This window comes from Porites lutea, chromosome 5 (assembly GCF_958299795.1).
Source record: "Porites lutea chromosome 5, jaPorLute2.1, whole genome shotgun sequence".
In the NCBI taxonomy this organism is placed as follows: Eukaryota; Metazoa; Cnidaria; class Anthozoa; order Scleractinia; family Poritidae; genus Porites; species Porites lutea.
Genome location: NC_133205.1, coordinates 41,747,671 through 41,775,155, shown reverse-complemented (window position 1 = coordinate 41,775,155; position 27,485 = coordinate 41,747,671). Strand labels below are relative to the sequence as shown.

General features: G+C 39.6%; 1 protein-coding gene across 2 annotated transcripts; it reads right to left on the bottom strand.

Annotated features, from left to right (window-relative positions):
* Positions 1-51: 51 nt before the first annotated feature.
* LOC140937746 (outer dense fiber protein 2-like) lies at positions 52-26,613 on the bottom strand. 2 transcript variants are annotated; one of them, XM_073387308.1, is made up of 28 exons: positions 26,477-26,613; positions 25,309-25,440; positions 24,344-24,388; positions 22,906-22,992; positions 22,190-22,267; positions 21,434-21,517; positions 20,563-20,658; positions 20,293-20,384; positions 19,935-20,064; positions 19,684-19,815; positions 18,715-18,789; positions 17,737-17,808; positions 16,770-16,886; positions 16,291-16,362; positions 15,833-15,876; positions 14,856-14,925; positions 14,675-14,763; positions 14,360-14,411; positions 13,434-13,517; positions 12,170-12,229; positions 6,047-6,151; positions 5,585-5,644; positions 4,673-4,771; positions 3,943-4,043; positions 3,779-3,860; positions 3,264-3,377; positions 1,484-1,576; positions 52-803 (listed from the first exon to the last, which is right to left on the bottom strand). In XM_073387308.1, exons 2-28 carry the CDS (start codon positions 25,426-25,428, stop codon positions 657-659), a joined length of 2,400 nt encoding a protein of 799 aa, XP_073243409.1. In that variant the 5' UTR covers positions 25,429-25,440; positions 26,477-26,613; the 3' UTR covers positions 52-656. The 2 variants fall into 2 exon arrangements, with proteins under 2 accessions (XP_073243409.1, XP_073243410.1); XM_073387309.1 differs by lacking the exon at positions 26,477-26,613 and adding an exon at positions 26,340-26,464.
* Positions 26,614-27,485: the final 872 nt, after the last annotated feature.

Below are 27,485 nucleotides of genomic sequence, written 5' to 3'. Positions count from 1 at the left end.
CCCAACGGACGTCTGCGGGGAGGCTACCGCATCAAAGGTTAAAGACAAACATAACTTAGGGCACACTTCCTCTTTATCAATTTTTCTTTCATAAAGTGATCATGCCCTTTCGTTCACATGTCGATTAAGATTAGAACAGTAAATTACACATCTCATTTCGTACCAAGATTTTCTTAAAAAGTGGAAAAATTAACTAAAATATCATGTAAAATTTACCTTTCAATTCGTATGACATAAACTAATCTAGGGAATTACACAATGTACGCTTGAAATGTCTAACGCAGAGGAAACAAAAAATGGACAGGGAAAGTTGCCAATAAAAGGACACAAGGTTGTCCTGTAATATGATGGATGTTTGACTGATATTTTGTGAAGATAAATACCTAAAACTGTAAGACGGAATAGAAATGATCGAGAATATGGAAAAAGTGAAATTCACTCAGTAAGGTATGGTGAATAATATATGCGTTATCGCTGTTAGTACTCTAATGTTGTAAGTTGAACATAAATGAAAGTGATTCAGCACATACACGAACTTAAGTGACAACTTAAAACCACGTTTTTTCGTTCACTTAAGTGTATAAAAAGTTAAATACATTTTTGTCATGAATAAAAACCGTTTGCAGCCCGTAAATATTTCCCAGCTATGCTGTTGGTCATCTTGGAGACTCGAGTTCATCGAATACGTTTGAGTAAGATGATTTCAGAAAGGACACATAGTTTTGCATGCTTCGTGTTGTGCTGTTCGCCTGGTCCAATCTGTCCCTCATGTCGTATAACTTGGAATTGTATCGCCGCTCAGCCTGAAGTAAAAGATAACACTAGGATCAGGTACGGATATGGGGAGCATGCGTAATGTAGCCCGCGTGGGAGGCGTAAAAAGGCGAGGAGGAGGGGGAGAGGGAGAAATCCTCTACCACTTTCGACGCCTCCTGCCCAGGTTATAGGTGATGGTAGCTTGGTTGCCAAGACTTTTCATGGGTAGTTTCCGGTTTGGGCCGAAGATCTGTCGGCCTGCAGCTGACACCAAAGTATCTTGCCACATACACGTGTACATCACGAGCAGTCATCCTTCTTTCTTCAAAGGCCAGCGCGGCGAGCGAAAAGGTAAAATTATGCAAATTTGTGGTTAAATGGCAGAGAGGAGGTGAAGAGAAAAAGGGCGACCGCCGTCGTTCTCCTCAACTTTGCCGCTCACGTCAACGCGCTCTCGATTTTTTGTGACTCAAACGAAAAATAAGAGACTGCTCGCAGTCTATTACACTCGAGAGAAAACTCCTCTCGCAGCTTCCAGGTTAGCGTGATGGGCGTATAAAGAAAAAAAAAGGAACATTACGTTCTGGGATGAACTCCGATCTCTTAGCTTAGACTCTTTTGTTTGGAAAAACAGTGACAAAAGGCACCAGTGATTGGCAGGTTACTGCGCCTGCGTATTACATGTACCTGTGCTTGCGTCATTACTGTATTACTAGTGCCAGATTACCTCGTCTTTACTTCTTTTGAGTTGCGTCGCTGTCGCAGTAGCACGACTCAGTTGAGCTTCCAGGTCTGTGATACGCGCCTGTGCAGCTCTCTCCTACGAAATCAAAGCAAAATGAGACGTAATTACAAGAAATACCTCCGATAGATAGCCTGAATTTCCGACATCACCTCGAACCGCTCACTCCCTCAGCGACGTCTGAATCGACGAGCCGTTAATGCCGTCCAATGACGTCACTACTCCTTTGCTTTAATTCGTTCAAAAAGTAAAACACGATTTTCAACTAGCAAACGAAAAAATATCTTCCGGAAATGTCTCCATGGTATAGAATTGCTTTATTCTCAAATCGTAATTCATGTTTAACGTTCAAACTGTTAACTGCATGCAGTACTCTGAACGAATTTGTTGCATGTATCTGATGTATAGCGCCATAATTCAATAATCAATCACGCAATGAAATACACACACCTGACACAGAACACTTTAAGACCACAGCAATTTGCTTTAATTGAAAAGAAGCTATTTGGTCCTTAACGACGAACAAAGAAAGTCAGAAAACAAGAAGGAAAAGCTAACAGAATCATTACATTCTACGGAGGAAATGAGCGGAAGTTCGAATTGTAAATCTCACAAAAATCGATCACTGTTGCTTTGCATAAACGAAATCACTGCTGCAACCACAAAGCGGCGCTAAATGAAAACCTACCGACTCTCAGCATTGACTGTTCATTCGCAGTTCAATTTAACAAGTCATAGTTTCAAAGACAAGAGCAATTTTGCTGTTTACGATAAAGATTGCCAACATTTTTTAACTCCAAGTAAGCGTTCGATCCGCGGAAAATCAAACGACAGTCGCACGACAATTGCTCATAAATATACATAATAATGCGAACGACTGGACAATCAACCAACCAAAATCACTACCCAGTTTTCGGGTAGTGACGTCACTGAGGGAGTAAGCGACTCGAAGTGATACGAAAGAGACAAAGTCAAGAGTTCGCATAGACGGGAAGCGTCCTTTATATGAAGGTAGAGTTTGTATGAAGCTGGCTGTGTTTGGGACCAAGGAAACGGTCCTCAATAGAGGTGTCTGTAATAGTGAGAGCTTCCACTTATTTGTATGAAACATAAAAATAACGGCTCAATTCAATAAGGGCCTGTTTACATGGAGGTGGGGGACCCCACATATGTGAGGTAACATGTGGCGGGTCACCCCACCCATATTATTTAAACGTGATCAAATTAAAAAGAGAGATTTTATGGACAGGCGGGTTACCTCACCTACATGGGGTCCCCCACCTCCATGTAAACAGGCCCTAAAAGAAGCAATACTGATGAACAGTTGCGACACGTAGATATATATATTTTTTAGCAGCTAATATAATTTGCAGTCTGTCTACTTTGAATACATAACGCGGCAAATGCAAAAGAAGACACAGATAGACAAATTTGAAAAAGGTTTTAAAAACCACATTGTAATTGTGTTCTTTGAAAACTTGTTAGCCTAGCAACTTTTCAAAGTTCATTTTTGTTTTTTGTAACGCTGGTTGGATTGATATAATGCTCTGGGAAAGATATTTGTTCGGTAGGAAACTGTGATTTTGTCATTCACGAGTACACTCCTCACTGACGTTAAGTTCCTTAGCGAATCACGCCGTGACATCACAGCCCTTTTAAGGGCGTCCTCTAAATACGGGTGTTACTTTACCAGCATCTGTTTTCATTTCAATGGCAGGAAATTTTAGATTCCTCACTTCTTATAAGTCGAAAATAATTTTGTCACCTTAACGAGCGCTTTTTCCTTTTGACTGTCCACTTGTCTTCTAGCTTCAAGCACTGATGACTCCAGCTGTTGATTCAGCCTGATATTCTCCGCTCGAAGATCCTCAAATCTTTGCTATTAAATTCAAATCGAGACCAAGCATTAACGATATTGTACAAGTGAAAGTAGCATGCGAAAACAGCCGTTTCTCAGGCTAACGTGATCTTTATCAAAACATAACAAAAACATTGCTATACAAGAAAAATCGCAAGAGATTTCGCTATTGTGGAAATACGGTTACGAGATCTTCAACAAAATACCCAAGAACTGTTCAAGTTTGGCCTCCTAGCTCATTCTGTAAGGCAAGATTATCTAGCCCGTAAATCGTGGGTTAGATTCATCAACATGTCAAGAATTCATTTATCTTCTTTTGGCTTGTGTGGGTGCGTCCTAACACTATTCATACATTTGGATGGAATTTCGTTTCACTTTGAGTGACTGACACTACATTCCATAAGTCTAAAAATCGATCGAACCTGTGATTGATATAAAGACTCCTCTTTCTTGCTGATCACACCAATAAGTTCCCTGTTCTGCTGATCAGAATCTGACAATTTCCTGAAAATTAAAGAAAGAGGTGGGAGTATTGCTGCGGTGTGTTAGCACAAACATGGCAAATTAAGGTTCTTGGTCAACAAACCTCTCCAAGAGTTCGTTCTTTGCTTGAACGCTTCTAGTCTCGTCCTGCGCTGTTCTTACTTTTTCCCGTAGATGTTCTAATTGGTCTGTCTGCATCTCCACCTTAAGTGTGTACAAAGACATATCAGAGATCGAATATAATTTCCAGGGTTTAAACAACGAATCCACAAGACCTGATTTCCCAGAGTCCGTAATCCCCCTCTTTTCAAATGATATATCTCTTAAGAGGGGTTTATTTTCTTCAGTTTTTTGGGAACTAGTAGTGATCAAACACCAAATTCCTTCTGCATTATAATTGCCTAATCAATCTAAGAGGTTTTTTTCTTCCAATACTTCCAAACAAACAGACAGGGGAATCTACATATTGACACCGTGCCCCTATACATGTTCATAACTCGAAGTTTAAGTAGCCACCATGGCATTGACAACTAGAAAGGCACATAAACAACAGAGCTTCAGTCCAACCTCCTTAACCTGTTTAAAGCCGCCCCCCCCCCCACCCCTTCAGTGTGGGGAAAGGGCGGATCTACACCGGCTTACATCCTCAATACAGAAACCAGAAGGACACTCTCATCACACAGTATTCAATATAGAAGAATTGGTTCTGTGAAGTTTGGCCCACAATCGGGAGGTTTCCGGAGAGAGGGATTATTAGACTGAAAGGAAAACACATGCGTTTTCTTTAATTAGGTACCGACATATCACGACTTCAAAATCACAACATTTTGTACCTTCTGTGTCAGCTCAGATATAAGCTTAGTCTGCTCGCTGGAGCGTCTATCATACGCCATCATCCTCTCTTGAGATTCTTGCAGTCGAACGTCCGTTGTCTAGCAAAATAGAAAAAAGTCTCGCGTAGTTAGTTACCAAGTACAGGATTGAGAGGAAGGAAAAAAGGGGGGGATTGTGGAGAAAGGTTCCCTTTCGCGCCTTTCTCACTCTACCCCCTTTCCCTACTCTTTTTGCGCCTGCTACGCAGGCTAGTTCCCAATAACTCAAGCCACCTAAAGAATGTTCAAGTTTTTTCTTTATACATTTCTCTAACGGCTTCAAACAGCAAGAAATAAATCCTTTTCTTATGGTGATGTTGAAAACTAGAATACAAACTACGTGTCGGTCAATGAGTTGCAAAAAGAGAAGGAAAGGGGATGCGTACAGGGCAGCATTGAGCGAAACTTTTGAGTCTTTGATGAAGTAAACGGAAAATCAGTATATTATCTAAATAGCGAGTCATAATCTACGCAAGCCAATCAGACAGCTGAAAACTACTTGTCAGTCCGATAAGAATTGTCACATGTCGCATACATGTCACTATGCAAACAAACTGGGGAAATTGGCTTGTGCAATTCCTCCGCAGCGGCCTCTTTGTGTCCCAAGGGGGCTAGGGAGAGGGAAAAAAGAAAGCGCTCGGGGAACGATGGGCGAGCTTTCCGTTATTTTTTCTTCGATTGGTGTATTGGATACCAAGTGGGAGCCCCTGCGAAGGAGAGAGCTCGCCATGTCGCTTCCAGGCGCGTCAAGACCCTGAAAAAGAAGCTTGCCTACGAAAATCACCTGCGATTATTCAGTTTTAAATTTTTTACCTATTGTGCATGTGAAGTAAAGAATATTATCCTCATAACGAGTTAAAAAGAAAAAGTTACCTTCAGTAGATCCGCAAGGGGTTCGAGCTCTTGAAGCCTTTGTTGCATTTTCAGCTTAACCTGAAATAAAATATATGTATAAGCTTATACGTAATGATAGTGCATATACAGCTATTTCGAGAAAGGTTGTCGGGAAAAGTGCACGCGACAATCCTGAAAGGCATTGTGGGTGGTTTTAAGTTCTCTTTTTTTTCAAAGAAATTTGAAAGAATTGGCACGAAAGGCCATGGAAATGTGTTTGCGAGTGCTAAAGGAAAGCAACAAAAGTAGGTTCGACAGCTACAGTCGTCAGGAACAGTGTATTGATCATATCCCATATTACCCTTCGGGGCTGTCGCGTACACATGTTTTCCGACAAACTTTCTCGAAATAGCTGTAAACAGAAACTTACATCCTTCCCCGCTCCTGTCTCAAGCAATATCTTGTCTGAGTCATTCAAACATGTAAACTTGCGATATTTACCTTTTCGTTCTCCAGAGCATTTTCCTGTTGCATTCGTTGTGTATCCGCTTCGTACTCGTACAATCTATTTTTCATTTCTTCAGCTTCCCTACGATACTTGTCGATCTGTTGACAAATAACAATTATACCGTAAATCCTCTACTAAGCCCCCTGGGCTTATTTATTTCAAGCACCTTTGATGGGGGAGGAGGGGCTTTTTTAGTTTAGCGAAGATAATGGTATCGATTCTCCACGAAGAACTTGGCAAAAGAAGTTGGAAGTTATGCATTCGAAGATCAACAAATATATCTGAACTTCCAGCACATGAATCCACCATATCCGATCAATTCGCATGAAGGCAGGGAGGGGTGGGGGCGGGGCTGGGCGGGAGTAGAGGATGTACGGTGTCTCATATTGGAAATTCGTGGGCACATAAAACCACGGTAAACCGAAAACGTATGAACTTAGACGCTCAGGCGTTCAAAAATGTGACCTCCAAAATCGAGGGCGACATTTTAGCTGGTACCACACCTGACCTCGATCTTGTGCATACTTGTACATTAGAGGCGTGGTTGCATAGATGCCTGGTAATTTACCTACAGGACGCCGCACGCTCTCACGTCTGCACTCTTCAAAGCTGTGACGTGCAGTGATAGCGAATAAGATGAAGCAGCCTTAACTCAGGCCTGCTGTTGCGTTTCAAACTTCATGGCACATCGATAGCAAGACAGGCAGAGGAGAAGGGATATTTGCCTTTAAAAGGGGCTGGTTGCTATATGCACCATTTTGGAGTTGCCAAGAGTTTGGAAGGTTTCTTGTTTCAGATTTTAACGTTTCCTTGTTGCAACAACGCAATGCCGGCGTATATGAGTGGAAGATTCTAATTAACTGATGCATTTTCATTCACAACAAACAAACAAAAAATAAATAAAATAAAACAAAACAAAACAAAACGACGCCAAAGACAAAAACAAAAACAAAACAAAAAAGAATGACTTGGTAATTATCGTCCAAACTACTCTATCTCTAATACCTCTCTCCCTGCACATTACAGCTTACTGGACTATCTCCCTATCTACCCTACCTGTACTTTATACTCGCGAATAATATCTTCGTACTCCTTAACAGCTGTGTGGAGCTGAGCAATCTCAACTTGGCTGTACGTAAACTGTGAATGACAGGATCAGGAACAGAAATACAGTCGAACCCCTAGCAAGCGACCACCCAGAATACGAAAACTTATTGGTCGCTTACGATAATTATTTGGGACTTTAAGATCAAACGACGCAACAGCAAAGAGAATGTCGCTTAAAAAGTGAATTTGCGTTCTTTTAGTCTTATTTTTTTTATCGCAATTCTTCCTACTTACCTATTTTTGTCAAATATACGCGAACCTTCGTGAATTTTATTTCCAAGGGACCATATTCAAGTTCTGAAACCGAGATAAAATTTCGTCGTTCCTTGTTTACGTTCTCCATGCATAAAACACGAAATTAGGCATTTTCACGTCGTACTCGTGCAAAAACGGCAAAGAAATATACAAAAAAGCGTGATGCACGTGCAAAGTAGTTGTTTTGCTTATTAAAACTATTGTTTTTTAGACGTTATAGTTGCAGTCGCGTCATTGAATCTTAAAGTCCCTAACAAACGGTCTCCTCCTAGAAAAGGTTTAAAAACATGTACATTTTGGAAGAGAATTCAAAGCATGCAATTTTTAAGTTACAACACGTGTAAACGTTCTCTGCATAGTCTGAGTAGTGTAGGACATTCAGCCAACAAAGAGATCAAACCATACTCCAAGTGGTCGCTTACAAGAGGGTGAAAACTAACAATGGAAAATTCGACATGAACGTGGTAGCGGTCGCTTACGGGAGGTTCCAACCGTTGTGCTTGACTGAAACAAATTTGGTGTTTTGGAGAGTTGGTCGTATATGGGAGATGGTAGCTTACAATGGAAATTCGACTGTCTTTCAGTAAAAGAGCATATCAAAGGGTGTGGCCGAATAGCCTTCCAAATTCACCATACATTTTTCCTCGAAAACACGATTTCGCATCATTTTAAGGTGGCATTTCCAGCCATAAAAACAGATGAAGACAATTAGACAGCACATGGAGCTCTGTATGTGCATAACTCGGCGCACGGTTGGTAGACAAGTTTAACCTTTTATCGTTATACCTACCCTTGTTCTGTGGTTCTCCAACAAATGATTTGAATGATTGACGTTTGCCTTCAAGTTATTTATTTCCGCCTCGTAACTTACTATCTGCCGGATAAATCCAAGTGACGTTAGCTCCCTCAATTGCCTACATTTAACAGACTACCTCATTATTGTAACTATTCTAAAACTTAACACCACCGCACCATAATAATCAAGATATTCTGAGAGTTAATGTTCGGCATAAACATAAACATCTACAAAAGGAGAGTCGATCATTACTTAGTAAGGAATGTGATTTGTGTTGTCTTAGTAACGATTACTAGGCCAAAACAAATCAACTTCCTCACGAGACGACCAATAATCTCGATTTAAATATTTCATTAGGCATCCTGTGCTTTAATACTATACACTTAATGTCAGATCCCGAGGGAAACAGTTAGTTTTGTTTTCCCAAGAGTCCTGATGTTTCCCGAGACGAAGTCGAGGGAAACATCAGGACTCGAGGGAAAACAAAACTAACTGGTTTCCCGAGGGACCTGACATTAAGTGTTTTGTTATATTTCTAGACTTTCACTTCAACAGCAACAAAAGAATAACCGGAGCGAACTAAAACAGTCGACTCGGTACTTATAACAACGCAAATTTAATTCTCAAAATCACTGAATGAATGATTTACAAACAAAAGTACTTTCCTCATATTATCTGCATCTTTTTCCTCCACTAGCTGCTGTTTTTCTTCTGGGAGCTTCTGGGATAACTTTAAAAATCGTTGCTTTTTAGCTTGAGGCTTCGTTTTTGTGTTGTTGTGTTTATTCACGAAAAAGAAAACTGGCTGGACCTGGCGGTGTTTTTCCCGCCTTCTGTCACAGCACTTTCCACCATGCTTTGATCACGTGCTGCAATGTATCCCGAGCGGGATACATTGTTTAATGTATCACGATCAATCACGATCGGGATACATTTGATTTTAGTCAAGGCCACGTGACCAAGAATCAACCAATGGCAGTCCCTGTTTAGTTGAGTAAAAGTCTAGGAATATAACAATGAGTTATATTGAATTCGCTGAGCTGTTCTGAGTGAACAAACATAGTTGGAGCGTGGATTCGTATGATTAGAGGATTCGTCTTACTACATAATTGATCATACTTTTGTCTTGTTGTCTGTTCGTTTCTTTTGCTGGCAATTTTCCTAAGGTTTTGCTTCTCATAATGTGATCCGGCAGGGAAATATGAGCAAATATCACTTCAGTAATATCGCATATATAATGTTGTCTTTATTAGCTAAGTACTTCTGTCTGAGTGGTGCCTCCTGTTGCCTGAATTATCTACATGTCATCTACCTGGTTCTTGTATGCATGAAGCATAACTTCGTACTCCCCGGAGCAAACTTTCAGATTTTTAATTTCATCTTTGTCAGATCGATGCTGTGCAGTGACATTAAAAAAGAACAAAACAGATTTGATGGCATACAATACTACCGAAATCAGTAAATCGTTAACAGCCCTCTCCCCTGCCCCTTTCCTGTGCTAGCAGTTTAGGGATTTCGAAACAGCCATAAAGTTATGATAAATAAACATTAAATCAGTAAGGCGTCAGTTAAACCTTCTTTTCGATGCAAGATATGTTTCCACGTACATTTCTATTTATTCAAAGGATAATTTAGAGTTGCGCAGCTGGATAAAACAGAGGGAACACTTAAACAATGCATGGAAACGCAAAACTCTGATTTATTTAGAAGCAAACACATCGCATTCACTCTCAAGAAAAGTATTGCATGAACTGATAATACATCTAACTGTTCAGCGGTTTGAATACCGGCTTTTTACTCTAACGATCTACCTGTTTTCTAAGCTGCTCTAACTTCGCTTGGTACTCGCTGACGCTATCGTGAAGATGACTAACCTCTGTTTCTGATGTGTTCACCTAACCGTGATAAAGGTATATGCACTCGTTACAAAGAAATCTGACTCCTCACTTGCGGGCAGTAGGGTCAGCGGCGGATGTTATAAGCCGTTGGGAAATGGTTGCGAGTCTGCACCACTTTGTGTTCCCGCCAAAAAGCTTGGAAGTTGCTAATGTGCAGAAAATGTAAGTTGCAGACAAGGACGAAAGTCTGACAAAAGTTTTCGAACCTTTATTCCTCAGTATTATTTAGTTCCCACTGGGTGCTTAAACAATTTGGTGCGATACTTCAGCTACAGATAAGTGACGATAAAGACGGATTTGACACTAAGGACTATAGCCTTGAGGGAAAAAAAAATTCACATTCTCTAAAAACGGTGAAAAATAAACAACTTCACTTTGCATAAACTTTCTTTAGAACACTGAGCTGCTGGGCAAAAATGCATATTAGGCAACTATAAGCAACTTCTCAGCGAAAAAGTTGTTCATTACTGTACCTTAAATTTGTACTGCTCCACCATTTCATCATAATGCTTCATGTTTGTTAATAAATCTGTGACCTTTTCTTGAGCCGCCTTGACCTGCCACATGCATGACAACTGACTCACTAACAAGCTAACTACACTGACACTAACTATCCCTTCTAATGATTACAAGTGTGCACCTAATTAAAACTATTTCTGACCCTCCTAGTCATCTTATTCTTCTTATATGCCCTCAGAGCCATTATTCAGCCCCACTGAAGTCAAGCCGATTAATCGAATTCTCGATTAATCGCGATTATGACCGTTCGGTTCGATTCACGATCCTTTGCTTCCACGTTTCGATTTTCCTTCGATTTTTGCATACCTTTTCCAGGGTGCCCTCAGTGAGTTATTATATTGTAAAATCAGAATCCAGAACTCTTTAAAATGTGCGTTTGTGATTGACGAGCAAAGACGATAGCAGTTGGCGTGCCATTTTGTGTTGCCCGGTAAAAATGCTGTCCTTCAACCACCCCTTGAGAATTTCCAAATAAGGCAAATTATCTTTGTCAGGTTCTCAAACATGGCGACGAACCAAGCGACTGTGAATCCTCCTGTCCCTGTTACTATTCTTAAATTGAGGGTTTAGGGTTGCATGTTGTTAACATTACACGTTATGTTATAAGAATTAAGAAACATTTACATAATCGAATCGAAATAATCGAAACCGAAAGACAATAATTGAAATCGAATTGAATCGCAAGGAATATGAACAGTTACACCCCCATCAAATTTGTGACTAGTTTCTGTGCGCAATTTTGCTGAAGCAGACATCAGTCGAAGCTCGTAAAAAATTAGACCTCACTCATCAATGTTTGCAGGAATGTATCATAATGAACAAAAACGTTTGAATTCTGAGTTAGATTTGTCTAAATTCGTTTAAATCATCTTTATTCGGAGTTGTATATTTTCAAAGAACACCCAGTAATACAAGCAGGTATAGTAAGCAATACACTAACAAGCTGCTGTTCCGTTTAACCTCGTTCCCAGGGCTTCTCGGTTGCTGTGCATTTATCTGGCGATAGTCTGGACTATTGACATCATTTTATCGGATATCGCAAAACGTCTACCTAGTTTGGTCCATGTTTGCTGGTTATGGAGAATTAATGGAAGGATTTGAGCCAATTAGAAACGGAGAAATATTTTGAATGACTAGTAAATCAAAAGATGCTACATTGACAAAATTGTCAAATCACTGCTTTTAATAATCCTTTAAACCAAAGCCTAACAATTCAGCCTCTTTTTTGAAGCGGTTTATGATGAAAAACAAAATGAAAAGCAAACTATCCCTGCTTTGCGTGCTTTTCGTCTTCTTTAAGATGGCGACAGGAAAGCGAACAAACACGTATGTAGTTATTTGTCACTTGTCAGTTATACAAACCTGTGTCCTCGCAAGTACAACACGTTGTCGGCAAAGCTTTTTGTGTTTCTTATCATGTATGTCATCGTCGGTAAATGTCTCGTTGCAGCCCATGCCATTTAGCGATGCACCATCCGTAACACCGTAAACCTACCTCGAAAAATTCAAAGCAGCGGACAATATTTACAGCAGGGTCTTACCTTGCTAGAGGCCCTTTGTTCTTCATCGTGAAGCCGCTCTTCTAATGCAGCGATGTCAGCCTTTAAAAAAAAATACTTGTGAGAACAAGATTGATAGGAGACACCACATTTTTTGGCTAGATCGTATCTCTCGTTACTCGCTGCTTAAACACGATGCGAACAGTAACAGCAACAAAAAACTTCAAAGCCTGCCCTTTCCTTGATACTTTCAGAAGATCACAAATGATCGATTTTTGACATTTTTTTTGCTAAGAAGCAAGCGAACCAACGCTTGTAGCCGTTGTGGCCATCGTTTAAGTTAATAAAACTAGAAGTCAAGATAGCGGCAAACCAAGTAATTTTCACCACTTGCTCCATTTTAAACCATTTTATCGTTCCAATCATTTTCAATTGAACCAAGCGATTATTTTTGCACCTTTTCTTCCATTTCCCGCACGAAGCCCACCAGTGCAAGATATTACCGTATTTATTCGATTTCACGCTGCCGCGTTTATTAAATTCTTAGCGTTTCCAATACGGCGTTTATTTCAAAATCGCTTTTTTTAAATCACTGACAACAGTTACTGTAAATCGTTTGTAAACGTTATGTAATGTCTACCTTATTTTGCTGAGATAGAATCGTAAATGTCTGGACATGCTCGTTCAAAATAAGAACGTGCAAGTTGTACTGAGGTTTTTCAATTTATCCTCTCGAGGTATTTCGAAGCAATTCCGGTCTCACTTCGTGAACAACTTTGCGACATTCTTGAGCGTCGCGAAACCTTTACTTGGCCCTCCGCCCAAGTAATGAGCTCTCGTTAGCGACTACATGGTAAAACAATAGAGGGTGGCCCGCTTACGTTAGCTTCAAAACTCATTAATAATTCATAAAGAAAAAAGCACGGCTACACTTTAGGTCCAACTTTTAAATACTGGTGCAAGAATGAGTTGAGTGGTCGCTTACGAGAGCTTAAAAACAAGGGAAAAGTCCAGTTGGCTAATACCAAAGTGATCGCGGTCCCTTGCGAGAGCTTTTTATAACAGTTCCAACGGGGTTTCACAAATGTGGTCGTAACTAGAGCTGGTCGTTTACGAGAGTGGTCGCAAGGAGAGCTTCGACTGTACCTTGCTACAACTCATTTTTAATCTGACTAAAGACTGACTGTGACAATATTTTATCTCTTTCTTATAGGCATCGTTAATGACACATTAACTTGGTTTTCTGGCGGATTCAAAGTTGCGGCTCAGTGTTCCAGAAGGATAGGTTACCTTCCTATTCACTTACTTTGAGTTGTTCATTTTCCAGTCTGAGAGCGTTAACCTCTTGAGTTCTTGTGCTCAGTTTAGCAGTTAAGGTCTCGCTGTTACTCTGAAACCATCAAACAAAGGTAAACGTTGATCAGTTCTTGCCAACACTTTTTCCTTGAAGCAGCTATAAATTAAATATGGATCTGTTTCCGTTGGTGCGGCTCATGGGTTGACTATTCTAGGAAGTCTTAGAGCAAATGACTGTTCACAGCCTTTCTATTCTCATTACACAAAATTCAAGGAAAGCAGCAATTGGCAAATGAAACAAGAGTGAGCGCGAAGTTCAGGGTAGGGGAAGACAGTGGGTGAGCCAGAAATTATAATCATGTTGGTATTCTAAGGAGTTATTGGTATATCCAAGTTTCTCCTGCTCCTAAACGAGTACGAAGACCCCCATTTTTTTTCTACAACAAAAACAACAAAAATCTCACTGCAGGTCCTATTTCCGAGCAGCTATATCGATCAGTTTTAATAAAATGGAAACAGATAATCCTGGCTGGTAGCACTGGTTAAGAATCAACTTTCTTCTGCTCGCTGTCTGTGTGGTCAAAGTGTTGCGCTGGTTTTGTGACGTTGTACCTGTTCCATCTGACATGTCGATGTTCTGCCCTCGTCAGTTAAGTCAGTTTTTTATCGGTTATTTCCTTCAAGTAGGATTCCAGAGTTAAGCCAAAGTTCAGCTCGGCAAACGTTAACTGTTGCTTATACATCTTCGTAAGGGGTTTTAGAAGGGCTTATAAACGGAGGTACTTTTAGTCGAGGGGGTTTGTAACCGTAACAGAAAAGGCGCTTCGAAACAAGCTATCGGCAGTGATATGTGGGGATATGAGCGGCAGTTTATAGTATAATGATAAAGCCGAATTAGCCTCGCTCAATAGCTGTACAATAGCCTGATCATGTTACCTGGGAAGCTTTTTCCGTGGTCTCCACTAATTCATGAAGTTCCTTCATGCGACTGACAGATAAAGAAAACAGTGATTATGGACTGTAACACAATGACACTCGGGAAGGTTGGAGGGGGGGGGGGGGGGGGGGGGGGGAAGAAATTAGAGTCCGTATCGGCAAAGGACCTGTTCAACCTCGTTCCCATACATTGGATGGATACTGGAAAGAAAGATCCTGGGGATGAGGTTGAGCACGTTGTCGTTGAGGCTTTTTCAAGAATGATACAAAATGGACAAGGTTCCTTGGTTCCTACAACTTTGTTGGTTTACTTACCTTTTTAATGTTCTAATTTCGAGATCAGCGTCGCCTTTTTCTTCTTTTAAACTTGCTTCTGCTCTCCTGGTCTCACTCAGCGCGATATCCTAAAAATACGAAAATATTTAGAAATTTTGTTGCAAGAGAAACCCTCTAAGCTGAACTTTGTCGCCACACTTTAACCAGCCGAATACCGTACCTTTTCAGCTAACTTTTCTTGTAAAACTTCTAAATCCTTTTCTCTCTCACTCACACGGTCTTTCTGTACCCTGTAAAAAGTATGTCAACAACTTTGCTCAGTTGTAGCGCTCTGCGGGAACCCAACTGTTATTTCAAAACGCAAGAAATTACGTAGGCTTAGCCTGAGAAAACAGCCGACATTTGGCGACGCTACTACTGGTTTCCCCACCCAAATGACGTCTCAGAAACGAGCGTAGAAATACCATACTGATGACGCGTCACTACCCAGATCTGGGTAGTGCTTCTGATAGGTCGTGTCGCGCGGGAAATATTATTCAACCAATCATAAGCGCTACCCAGACTTGGGTTGTGACGTTCTATCAGTATGGAATTTCTGCGCTCGTTTCTCAGATGTCATTTGGCGGGGAAACCAGTGGTAGCGTCGCCAAATGTCGGCTGTTTTCTCAGGCTAAAGGAGGCTCTGTTTTCTCGCAGGGTGGTCTTTTACATTCACCGCGTATTTTTTTCCCCGCGAACGGCAGAGAGGGTCACGTGAACTGATTTTTCCCGCGTTTGCCGGCAGCCGCTTCAGCGCAACGAGGATAACGACTATTTCTTGTTTTGATCGAGCTATGTTTCGTTTAGCATCCTTCTTCTACAGGTACTGTTTGTAAAGCTAAAAGAGTTTGAAATTCGAGCAAAGAAAGATGACAACTTCTCTGTACTGTTTTGTCCAGTCACTGTGAACGGCGACCGAGAACACTTGCCGAGTATCATACGTCTTTTACTCAGTTTCAAACAAAAATTAAGAAATATGAAAACATTTAGTTTAATACCTAAAAAAGTAGCTAATTTTCAAATATTCTAGACAATTCTTGTACATAGTTTCCAGTTCTGTCGACGGGAAGCTTACAACAAACGGCTTGCTGACGTTCGCCGCTAGCGCGGTGCTTTATCTAACTAGTAAGCCTCTTTAGTCTGCTCCCTTTCAATTACCTTGCAGCTTTCTTGAGAGCTTCTTTTTCTCTGCCGTTTTTTTCCTGAGGAGAAGTAAGATGCGATGAAATTAGAATATAAACAAGATATTGTTGCAAAACAAACCGATTTGCATATTTATTAGCATTTTCTCGGTTTAAATCGCTTATTGATTTCTACGCTGTACCAGAGCCGTAAAACCAAGTTTTACGTAATACAATTTTTCCTTGAATGAGCGTGCATGAAAAAGTTCCAGTGACGTCTGTCACTTGTAGCATGTAATTTAGAAAGAGACGTGAAGAAACAATGACCGTTCGGTAACATACAGAGAGGACCTCTCTTCAGTGAGTCTTGTAATGAGCTATTGCCAATTTAGCCTCTTGTACAAAAATTTAATGAGTTAAAAGGAAGAAGAGAAGGGAGAGAGAGAGAGAGAGAAAAAAACTAGGGCAAAACAAATATACTTATTATATAGCTACCCTTTGTGCGGCGATTAAACCCTGCATATGTTCCAATTCTAATCTTCCATGTTCATATTGATCTTCAAGGCTCTAGAAAAAAAAAGAAGAAGAAGAAAAAAAATACATAAGGGAAGTGTAGCCTATGAATACAGCTCCACTTCTCAAACTTTCTTCATTGCCTTCCGCTACGGGCGAGAAACGCAGGCTAAGATAAAATATGTCTCCAATCAAAACCCCGACTCGATAACAGGTATTTGGTAGTCTGCTAGCAAGCTCTCTATTTTGAGTGTCGGGCGAAGCAAGCCGCGCGAGAACGCCATACTGCGCTTCTTCGTCTCTTCTCGTGTCCTGGGCGCGCGTGACTTCTGGCGATATCCCCCAATGAAGAGCTTGCTCGCAGGCCAGTATTTCAGAATACGGGTACAACACTTAATTTCTAATACAGTCTTCAATTCTTTAATCAAAGAATAAAAAAGCTATATTAAATAAATCCTTACCCTAATCTGTACCGACAATCTGCCGCATTCCATTTCCTTAGAACGGAGTTGGTTTTGAAGATGGGCTCGCGTTGTTTCCATGGTTTTCTTGAGGTCTTCAAACGCAACAGCTTGATCCTGTAACGCAGACCAAACAAAACAAATAAACAAAAGATAATGTATGAGTTCTTACCCTCTACCCTCCAAAGTGTGTTTGTTATCTCTTTAGAATTGTTCTGTCTTAACCCGGCATTTTCGGGAAAATTCTGTTTAAACTGAAGATAAGGTATACGTTGAGTGTTGTTATAGTTTTACACTGACCAGGCTATCCATGTTCTCATTATACCGGATAGCTTTCGCGCCGGCGGGAAAACCATTTTGGATTGGGCTTCTGTTCACACATAAAACGGTGATTTTGGCGCGGTTTTTGGAACGGTGCGCCACGTAGATCTCTATAGTGAAGACAAGACAGGGGCACCCAACGAGAATATAGTTCAAAACCACTTAAACATAGCATTGTTAAACGTATTTTAGTATTTAAACGGTAGATATAGGCATATTTTTATCCCCTAAAAATTTTTCATCTGTTCGGATTTCCTAGCTGAAAGTCTAGTGATCCAAAAAATATAAAGATCAAAACTTACCTTTTCGAAAATTTCTGCCAGAAAAAAGGCTCCAGAAAATTCTAGATGACCTTTTTAGGGTAAAAATCCGTTGAAAATTGGCAATTATACCTTTTTTTAGATGTTCGAAAATCCTAGGAGAGGCAGGCAAGCAAGAAATTTTACAACAAATGTTCCGAAAATTATAGATCTCAAATCGTCTTCCCAACAGATATTTTCCGAAAATTGACGTTGGATGCCCCTGACAAGAGTCATATATCGATAGGTGTTCACACGACACCGGGTAGCTTGTCGTGTTGGTACGAAAAGGTATCCGATTCCGGTATACTGTGAACATTGGCTAAGATGTCTAGAATCACACCAACCTTATCAGCTTCTACTTGTGCCAGTAACGTTTCTATTTGTCTGTCTCTCTCAGTCACTTCCACCTGTAAACGCTGAGAAAAAAAGGAAACTAATTGCGATTGCCGCTTATTGTTACGTCAAGATGTCATGGAAGGTAATAGGGACGTTAAGATGCGACGACGGCGACGGGAACGAGAACTTTACTTTAGAAAAAGGAATAGTTTTATAATAGGTCTGCACGTGCAGCAAACTTTTTTGTACATTTCGTTGCTGTCACTGTGCGACTAAGACGGGAAAATGCCTGATTTCACTTTTTATGGAGGACGTAAACAAGCAATGTCGAAATTGTCTTTCTCTTTCTCAACTTGGATATGGTTCCTGGGAATTCAACTCCAGGAGAAAAATCGCGATGAAGATTGAAAGAAGGCGAATTCACTTTTCAAGCAACTTTTTCGGCGCCGTCGTTGTACTCTGATCTTCTTATACCTGACAACACCCACAGACCCAGGACTCCCCGTATGGGTCTCGTATGGTCAAGTGGCCACCCAAAACGGTTGGCATTTTAATGACGCGGTAGCATTGAGGAAATTTTTACATTTTAAGAAAATGGCTATATTCGTTTTGTTCACTTGGGAGGAAATAATGAGGCCGCAGTAACGGTAAACAATTTTTTGTACCACTACTCGGCGCAAACGATAAAGGCTGGCTTCTTTCAAATCCGAAATTCATATACTGAATGATGCGGCAGGATTAGCTCAGTCGGTACAGCGCCTAACTGCAGAGCGGGAGGTCGCGGGTTCGATTACCGAGGCCGGGAGTATTCTCAGGTTCTTAAAATAACTGAGAAATGGAGGCACTAGACCTTCGCCTGGCTCGGTCCCGTCTCCAGTAGGAGAGGTAAAAATAGTCCTCAACTTTCGTGCTAAATACGTTGAGTCTCAAATAGAGTGTTTTTTTTTTTTCAAATGTGATATAATTTATCAACACCGCATTTTTACCTCATTACTAGTGTCGGACTGTGTTAGTCTCTTAAGTAACACTTCTTGTTGTTTTCGTAAGTGATCGTGTTCTTCCTGTTGAGCAAGAAAGAAAACAGCAAGTTCCTTTAGCCATTTTTAAACAGCTCAGTAGACTTTCAATCAGGAGAAACGTACAGTATACTGCATGAAAAAGGGTGATTACCACTTTGATAGTTACGAAGGAAAATCTGGCTGAAATTCCAGTTGGAATATCAAATAGTTCCGTTTCGTGCCATTCCTTTGAGGAGCTGTAGAAAACCAGAATATGGGCCGTCGTTTGAGTCGATGCAATTTCTATGCTGTTTTAGATTGTCCAGGCCAGCTTACTTGAAGGTCACTAGGGCCATTTATACGAGGAAAAATAAGACGCGCTTTACATAAGACGCGAACTTTCCGTATAAACGGCACATTTCGTCTAAAATAAGACGCGGCTTAGCTAAGACGCGTCTTATTAGATAAGACATGCTCGCATAAATGGTACAGTTCTTGTCTTATTTAAGACGCGTCTTATTTTTCCTCGTATAAATGGCCCTACTCAGTTATTGCTGGAGGCTTATCCACAACAATTTCCAACCTGAAGAAGGTAATGGTAGGCAAAAAAAATTCCTCTCCCTGACTAGTGCCGGATTACGATCTGTATTCTGTAACGATGGTTTTCGTCCAGAATTTTTTCTTCAGTCACTGAAACCAGGTTTAACTTGACCGGTCCGGGCGAAGAGGAAGAACAGACGGCACAAAGACGGAAAGGGCAAAAAAATGGCGAGAACAGCGTAAACAGCGAGGGAACTCCACTTTGCAACTGTCATAACAAACGCCTGCAACGGCTTCATGAGCAAAAGGAAGATAAAAAAATAACCAATCCACAGAAAAACGCAAACGCAGAAAACAACAACGACGGTGACTACAAAAGCCTAAACGCGAATCAAGGATCAAGTTGCTCTGCAATACCTCTGTGGCCTGTTGTTCTCTAAGTAGTCTTCGTAACGCTTTGTTAGTTCTTTCAAACTCGTCTAACTTCTGAAGCAACATTTCTCTTTGTCTTGTCAACAGGGTAGTATCAGCAGCTGACATGCGTTTGTCCTGGTTGGAAAAAGAAGACCGACTTACATGCCTGAGAAATTGTTTTGTTTTGTGTAAAATTAAGGCAGTGTTATCATGGTAGAAGTCAGTTACGTCAAGGACGTGTTAAGTAGCTTTACCTCCTTTAACTTTCGAATAGTGTCTCTTAGTTTTATTAGTTGTTCGCCAGCTGCCTTGCCATCCATTTCCACCTCTACCAGTTTCTTCAAGAGTGAAGCTCTCTCTCCAGCTAATTTACCCACTTCCGTCCTGCAAGGTGAAGCAGTAATCAAGATGGTGAAAAAAAAGATCAGCTGAGATGTGGAAAGTTCTCTTAAGAACAGGCTTTTAAGGTACTGACATAATTACATATTGTATTGGTATGGCAGACGATTTTGCGAAAAACACTTGAAAATAGCTGCACTGCATGCAGGCACAAACAAATGACACGGAAGGTATGTTACTTGCAGATTGCAGATTTTGACACATGTCACCAACCTTGACACATTGGCATCTTCTTTCCATTTCTCTATTGAATGTCGTAGAGCCTCATTTTCCTTGACAGTAGCTTTCAATTCTTGCTTGTAACCCTAAGAGGGGCAAAGAACAGCTCTAGCTAAGGCCTTGTGGTTTGCATAGCTTACTGGCAATCAATAGGTGCTGAAAGACCATTTTCAATTTATAAAATGACCAGTAAACTACTATCACATGTGCAAAAACCTGATTGAGGAATCATAAAAAAGAAACTAGACAATAACAGTGGCATACCAAAAGTTCATCTTCTTGCACCTCAAGAATCCTTCTAGAAGCATTCAGCTGCTCATCTTTCTTTTCTACAGCTTGTCTGGCCCTACGAATATCCCTCTAAGAAAAAGGTACAAACTGCTAACTTCAAGGCCGGAACATGATTTAAGACACCCTTGAAAAAAGACGGTTTTTAAATATCCCCACATGTAGTGTTTTAACACTTCAACACCATCTATATCCATTATCTCTATTCCAGAGTACAGTGAAACGTTTTGATAGTGGTCATCTTGAAAATAAATGCATGAGGGTATTTTTGGAGAAAAGAAAAAAAAGAGTGCTTAAATACTTGGGAACTTACCAAGTCTAAAGGTGATTTCTTAAAAGCCAGTTAAGATAATTGCTCCACAAAGTCACAAAAATTTTACAGACCTTTGTAAGTTGGAGGAGAGGGGGGGGGGGGTCACGAGCTTGCCCCAACCATGATACAAACGTCTGTAAAATCTGGTGAAGCTATTTCTTTGTTAGTTTTAAGCTAATCACTTTCAAACTTGGCATCCTTACTAATTTTCAGGTGTTCTTTTTAGCTGTGTTGATGGATTTTCGCTAACTGTTCCCAGCAGAAAGTTGGAAAAAAGGGTCCCTTACATTTTCAAAGTGGCCATTATTCAGACTCTGAAACAAGAGTATGTGTATAGACTGTGCCCTCAGAGAACAAATTAATAATTAAGTGGCCATTATAAAGAGACCATGTCTATTTCTATCCATTGCATGCACATGCAACTAAATGGGTAAGACCATATTGCGATTTGATGGGATGGGTAGGAAACTGGCGAAAGTGTAAAATTGGTAAGTTTAAAATTAGTCATGACTGAGGACCTAAACTTTGACAAACCTCACTCTTCAGAGATCCAACTTCTGTCATCAAACTGCCAATTTTTTTCTCATAAGATCTTATCCTTCCATTTACTTCCTCTTCCTGGTAAGTTTTAGAGTATTCATACAAATAAAATAAAAATACTTTTACACTTTGATCAAGCTCTTGCAAACCTTGCTCTATCAAACCTATTTCCACACATATTTACAGCTGTAACATTACAACCTCTCTAATATTAAAAGTTAATTGTGTTGACAGCGTGTTAGTATTTCAAGCACCACAGTACACATGATAGGATGAATTGTAGTCAGTAGATGTCAATTTCAGACTATTTTCACATATTTTGGCATCAAAGGAGATATGCAGAGAACAGTCTTTGAGTAAGTATATGCTACAATGTATAGATGAGCAACTTTTGAGTGTTTCCACAGACTTAGTCTGCAATTAATGAATGCTTTGTGAAGGTTTATAGAGATGTTTACAAAACTGTAATTTGACAAAGCTATTGTCCTGTTTTATTTGTTTATTATTTTGTTCAAATAAAAGGAGGGTTTATTTTTTATTTAAATAACGTGACCTGCTTCATACAGACAGCCCGTTTATAATATGGACACTTTCTCTGGCCCCCTCACCAGTGTCTGCATTAACAAGGTTTCACTGTACTGTATTTCTGCAAAGGTAAGTATTGAATTCACTCCTAAAAGTGTTCAATTTTTGTTGCATATAAAGGCACATAATTACAATGATTTTCATAACAGGTCTGTTACTTTGTACCTCAGAGGTTGAAAGATCTTCCATTCGTAAAGTTCCACCTCCAGCAGGAGGACTTATTTCCAAACGATGAGAACTACCCTAATAAACAAAAATAAAGTACAGCTGAAATACAAAATTAAAATGCAAAATCGTATATAATGATTAACTTTGTGCTTCAATTATTACCTTAATCCCAGGGCTCGAAAACAAACTTTCATTCCAGCTTGTCCTTTGGGCAAGCAGCTCTCACATTTTGCCTAACCCAGGGCCACTTATTGCTTGTCTTAGTTAATGATTTTGTTAGAGGATGATTTGGACCCTTTAAGGTGGGCAAGTGTGTGGAGTTCTAAAAATTACTTGCCCAGCTTGAAATTCTACTAGTTCTGGATTACTTGATGGGGCTTTTGTTTGAGCCCTGTATCCTACAGCTGTAGACCTCGGTTCAATGAATACATGTATACACATTTTCCTTTGTGTATGAGAGTAGTAGCCAAAACTAATATTTCTTTGTTGCCAGAGGAAAGTGACTGTATATCATGGCACTAGTGCCCTTTGGCACATTAAGAGTAGTGGTGGTGATGATGAGGATGAAAGGACAACAGTAAGTCCCTAGGCTTGACAAAACACATTTCCTTGACTAATGAAACTAAAAAAATTTAATGTCCAACAGGGAGGGCTTATAATTTACTATATTATTTACCTCATTTTTATGGAAAAAAAAAAGTTACGTTACCAACCTCCCAAGCAAAGGGCCTTCTTGATGTTCTTCCAGGAGGGGGTACAAAGGGTGGAGAACCTGAGGATTTCATGGCTTTTCTCTGTCCCTGAAATGTCAAGAATATTAAAAATGCCAAGTCAATTTTACAAATAAACAATATTAATAATATCAATGATAAATTGTAATAATATTTATTTTTGACTCGTAACTTATAGCATTTATTAACAGACTACAGTCAAACCCCCTGTAAGCGACCAATGATCGGAATATTTAGTAGACGCTTATATAAGAGGTGGTCACTTACATGTATAGCTGAATGAGAATTCATTCACAAGGGCGCCCTTCCTTAAAAGGTTTAACAACATTAATTTACATGTACATTTTGAAAGAGATTCATTGCATGCAATTTCTAAGTTACAATATGTAAAGTTATTAGGGTTAGGCGTAGAAGAGCCCATGGCACCCAACTTTTGATCTTGGGCAACTAGAAAATCTTAGTTTTTCCAAACAGATCATATGCTGGGCACCCCGGATTTTACAGATTCAGAGGACTGGTGTCCCTTCAATTTTTCTTAGAACACAGCATTGTTCATGTTGTATAAAAAAATAATATTCTGTAATGTTGTAGCTGTTCTTTGCATACTCTGAGTAGTGTGGTACATTCAGCGAACATACCGATCAAACCATGGGTCAAGGAGTTACTAACAAGAGGTTAAAAGCAATGGAAAATTCTAAAACTGTCATCGAAAAATGTGGTCACAGTCGCTTTCGAGAGATTCGACATATACTGTAGTGATTTGCATGACTGGGAAAATTTGGTGTCTTGGATAGGTGTTTGCTGTAATAAAATAGTAATTAGCCCAATAATGCATTGATTTGTAAAATATATTAAGATGGAATCCATCGGGAAATTTAATAATCAATGTTAATTTTCAGTGGACAGAAACCTTGTACCAGAATAATTTCAAGCATATTGCAGTCTTTTTTTTACACTTTTTGGGGGCTATAAATGTAATAAGTTATCTGAAATAACTCCAAAGAAAAGGTTCTTATAGGAGCCCATGAAAACAAACTTCAAAAACTTCAAATTTCACAAAATGAAACCCAATATGCATGATGATTTTACCTGTGTTTTCTCAATTCCTGTGAAATTTGAATTTATTTTCACAGGCTTGCATAAGAAATTGTCTTTGGCGTTATTAGAGAAAACAAATTACCTCTATAGCCCTTAAAAAGTGCAAAAAATAATGTGATATGGCTTTGAATATTCTGTTACAAGGTTTTTGTCCAAAAAAATTACTCAATTTTCTGATGGATTCTGTCTAAATAAATACCTCACATTAACAGACTGCAGGTTTCTATGCACAGTTTTATTCTGATATAGCCAGAATGGTCCATGGAAGTATATAAAATTAATAAGTTTGTAACCAAACCACATGCCATATAACTGTACTTACGACAGATTTTGTCAAACCACTCATTCTCTTGGTCTTGAGTCGTTGCTATAAAAAGAATCATCAATCTCACTTATTAAAGAAAGTTCCATGTTCTAAACATTTTTAAATTTTATATTTATCGAAGGAGAGCAGAGAGCAGGTTAGTCTAAGGGCATATGAAAGAGGAGGATTTTCCTCTACAAACACCAAGAAGGTGGTACCATGGGGCTTTTACTGGCATTGCTTGTGCATGCCTACTTTTAATTTCTTGGCTACAACCAATGGGAGAGACTTTATAAGGACAGGGTTTTTGCAACAATGGAACAAACAATAGCTCTTCCCCACCCCGCACCCTCCCCAGGGAGGGGGTACTTAACTAATATTTGGGTATAGGTGAACTACTGAGGGTTTGAAACCTTGACCCTGTTTAGGAAAAAAAATCCTAAAATACATACCCTTCAAGGACAACATCCTTAATTTTATTACCTTGTTTAGGACAAAGGACAAAATGCATGCCATTTTGTTTTAAAGCCATTCACTGGCAATTGCAATAGAGCAAATTTACCTTATAGTCATTGCTTTTGTATAAAGGACTAACAAATTTCATCAGCCAAATCAAATCAATTGTGCAAGTAGTTACCCTGTTTATAATCAGGACAGACTCCCACGAAATTATATATCCTGTTTAGAACAGACTTGCACAAAATTATATACCCTTTTCACAACAGAGAGGTCAAAAACCATACCCTGTCCAGCAGCACATCCCTGTACAAGCCATAAAAGGGACTGACCCCAGCCTTTCTCCAATTTTTTCTTCTTTTTTTTTCCTCAAGAAGGATAATTAATTTTCTGAGTGATTCTTCTTCTTATCAATCACTCATTTTGCAGTGTTTGAAAAACATTGGCAAGTGGACTAATTTGTTGAACTCTTGCAAATGTCTTTACATTTTCTTAAGAATCCGAAAAAATACAGAATTTCAACACACCTCTACAGCTGTTGGAACACCGGGCTTTCCCTTTTTCTTCTTTTTAAGATGCACATGAACAGGGGTCTCTCTGTCCACATGGACATGGACAGGAGACTTGCGTCCCTCTGCTGTCATCATTAGTGCACAGATCTGTATGAGAAATTCACTAATAAAATGTTACTAGAAATATGTGTATCACAGACCCTTGCAAAGCTATAAAATGTTATTAAGATATCAAGTAAGTAGAAGATAATTGACAATTCCATATGATATACACGAGGAAACAAGGATCTTGAGAGACTGAATGTCTCTACTTGTACACACACATGTATGTTTGTGAATAGGAATAGCAAAGTTAACACTCTCTGTTTCCCCTTCTGTTTCCATGCACATGTGTTGTGAACATTTCTCCTCAAGATCCGCAACACAATTCTACATCTACTTCTTGCACATTACAGATTATCTTGACTTTCCCACTTTGCTTTGTAAAGCGCTTTTGGACAAAACTTGAATGAGGAATCAGATGGTGTATAAAACACAGCTGTTCTGTTGACTACATTAGCACACTACGTTAACAAGAGGCTTTCGAAACTCCTACTAAAGAAAGACAGCACATAATAAACTAATAATTTGGTACGATTAGACTTATAAAAGTCAATTATTTAAACTTAACGATTCACGATCTTGCCGTAAGCTTTTATCCAAAGCGAACAGTGCTGTGAATGTTTCTATAAGCCTTACTAATCTTAGCATTTAAATCGCCCATGATACAAATACTTCCAACAAATACAGTTTACTGAAAAAATTTTGAATGTAACAAAAGGCGGATACAGTCCGTGCTGTCAGACAAGAAAAGAGATGGTGGAATCCCCTTGCATTTTAGCCATTTACAAGCTGACATGTGACAAAATATGTGCAATTCAACCCCCTTGTGTGTACAATTTACAAAAGACATTATCTTTAAAATTGAATTGGAATGCTCAATTCAACAGTTAGCTCCAAGGACAATGTTTCTTTTTTCTCTTAGTACGCCGTTAGCGAAAACTTACCACAAATTTTTATGAAATGAACAAGGTTATTGCGTCGAGGAAAACTCTCTGTCGTGACACTCGAATTTGGCGCCGAAACATTGACTTCACCAACAAGAATGGAAGACAAAGCCACAATGCAAAAAAACGATACAAACCTTTTCTCTACAAATTCAAGTCACTCATCCTCTAAATCTATCCATAAGGACGGAAAATTCGTAGGTCTTGAGGATTAATGATCAAAACAACAGCACAAAACTCTTCTATAAACCCAAGCCGTTGCTTTGCAGTCAGACGCTAAATCTGCATCCTGATTGGACAACAAGCCTTTGAAATGTACAGCCTCGATTTCGTTAGATATTGTACTTACAGTGAAAATGGAAGGTTTTCAAAATTCAGTGCGTCCAGGGTTTTTTAATTTTGAGGGTGAAAAAAATCCAAAACTTTGCGCAAAGGATAGAATGAAAAGTTTCTTGCATAGCTGTGAGCATCACAATGCTGGTGTAGCAATGACAAAGCGCGCGCGATAACCATCGCGCGCTCCGACACGAAGCCGAATACAGTCGACTCCCGATCGACTCCCGATCAGATAACCTGAACTTCTAGAGAAATCGAAAAATGTTCGAGTCATCGGGAGTGTAATTAAATGAACGGAAGGCTCTTTCCCCGAAAACAAAAAGGCTCTTGATTGCAGGCTATGATCATTTAAAAAAATAAATTAAAAAATTATTTTCAATTTTGCATATATTGAGAAATGAAAACAGTTTAACTTAAGGTGATTCCATAGTAAAAGAACCTAACATAGATTTTAGCTAAAACTTGGTACACTGATGTAACAAGTCAAGAAGATGATAAAAAAGTAATAAAAAGTGGGGGTCACCGTGCTCGTTTTGACTTCACAATGCTCACGAATACGGCTATTTAGGACCCTTTTACAAAAACCGCGGGCAGCGCAAAACTAGACAAAAAGGAGAGATTTTTTCGATGATGCATGTGACATCACACAGAATTTGACTTTAATGTATTGTTTATCAACTTACGTACCAGAAAAATGCCTTTTAATGCCCTTCCTTTTACTTTACGCTCCAAAGTAGAATTAAATTGGACGCGCGCTTTTCGACCCGTGATGGCTCAATCCGTACAATTTAGTAGAATTGCAAAAAACTG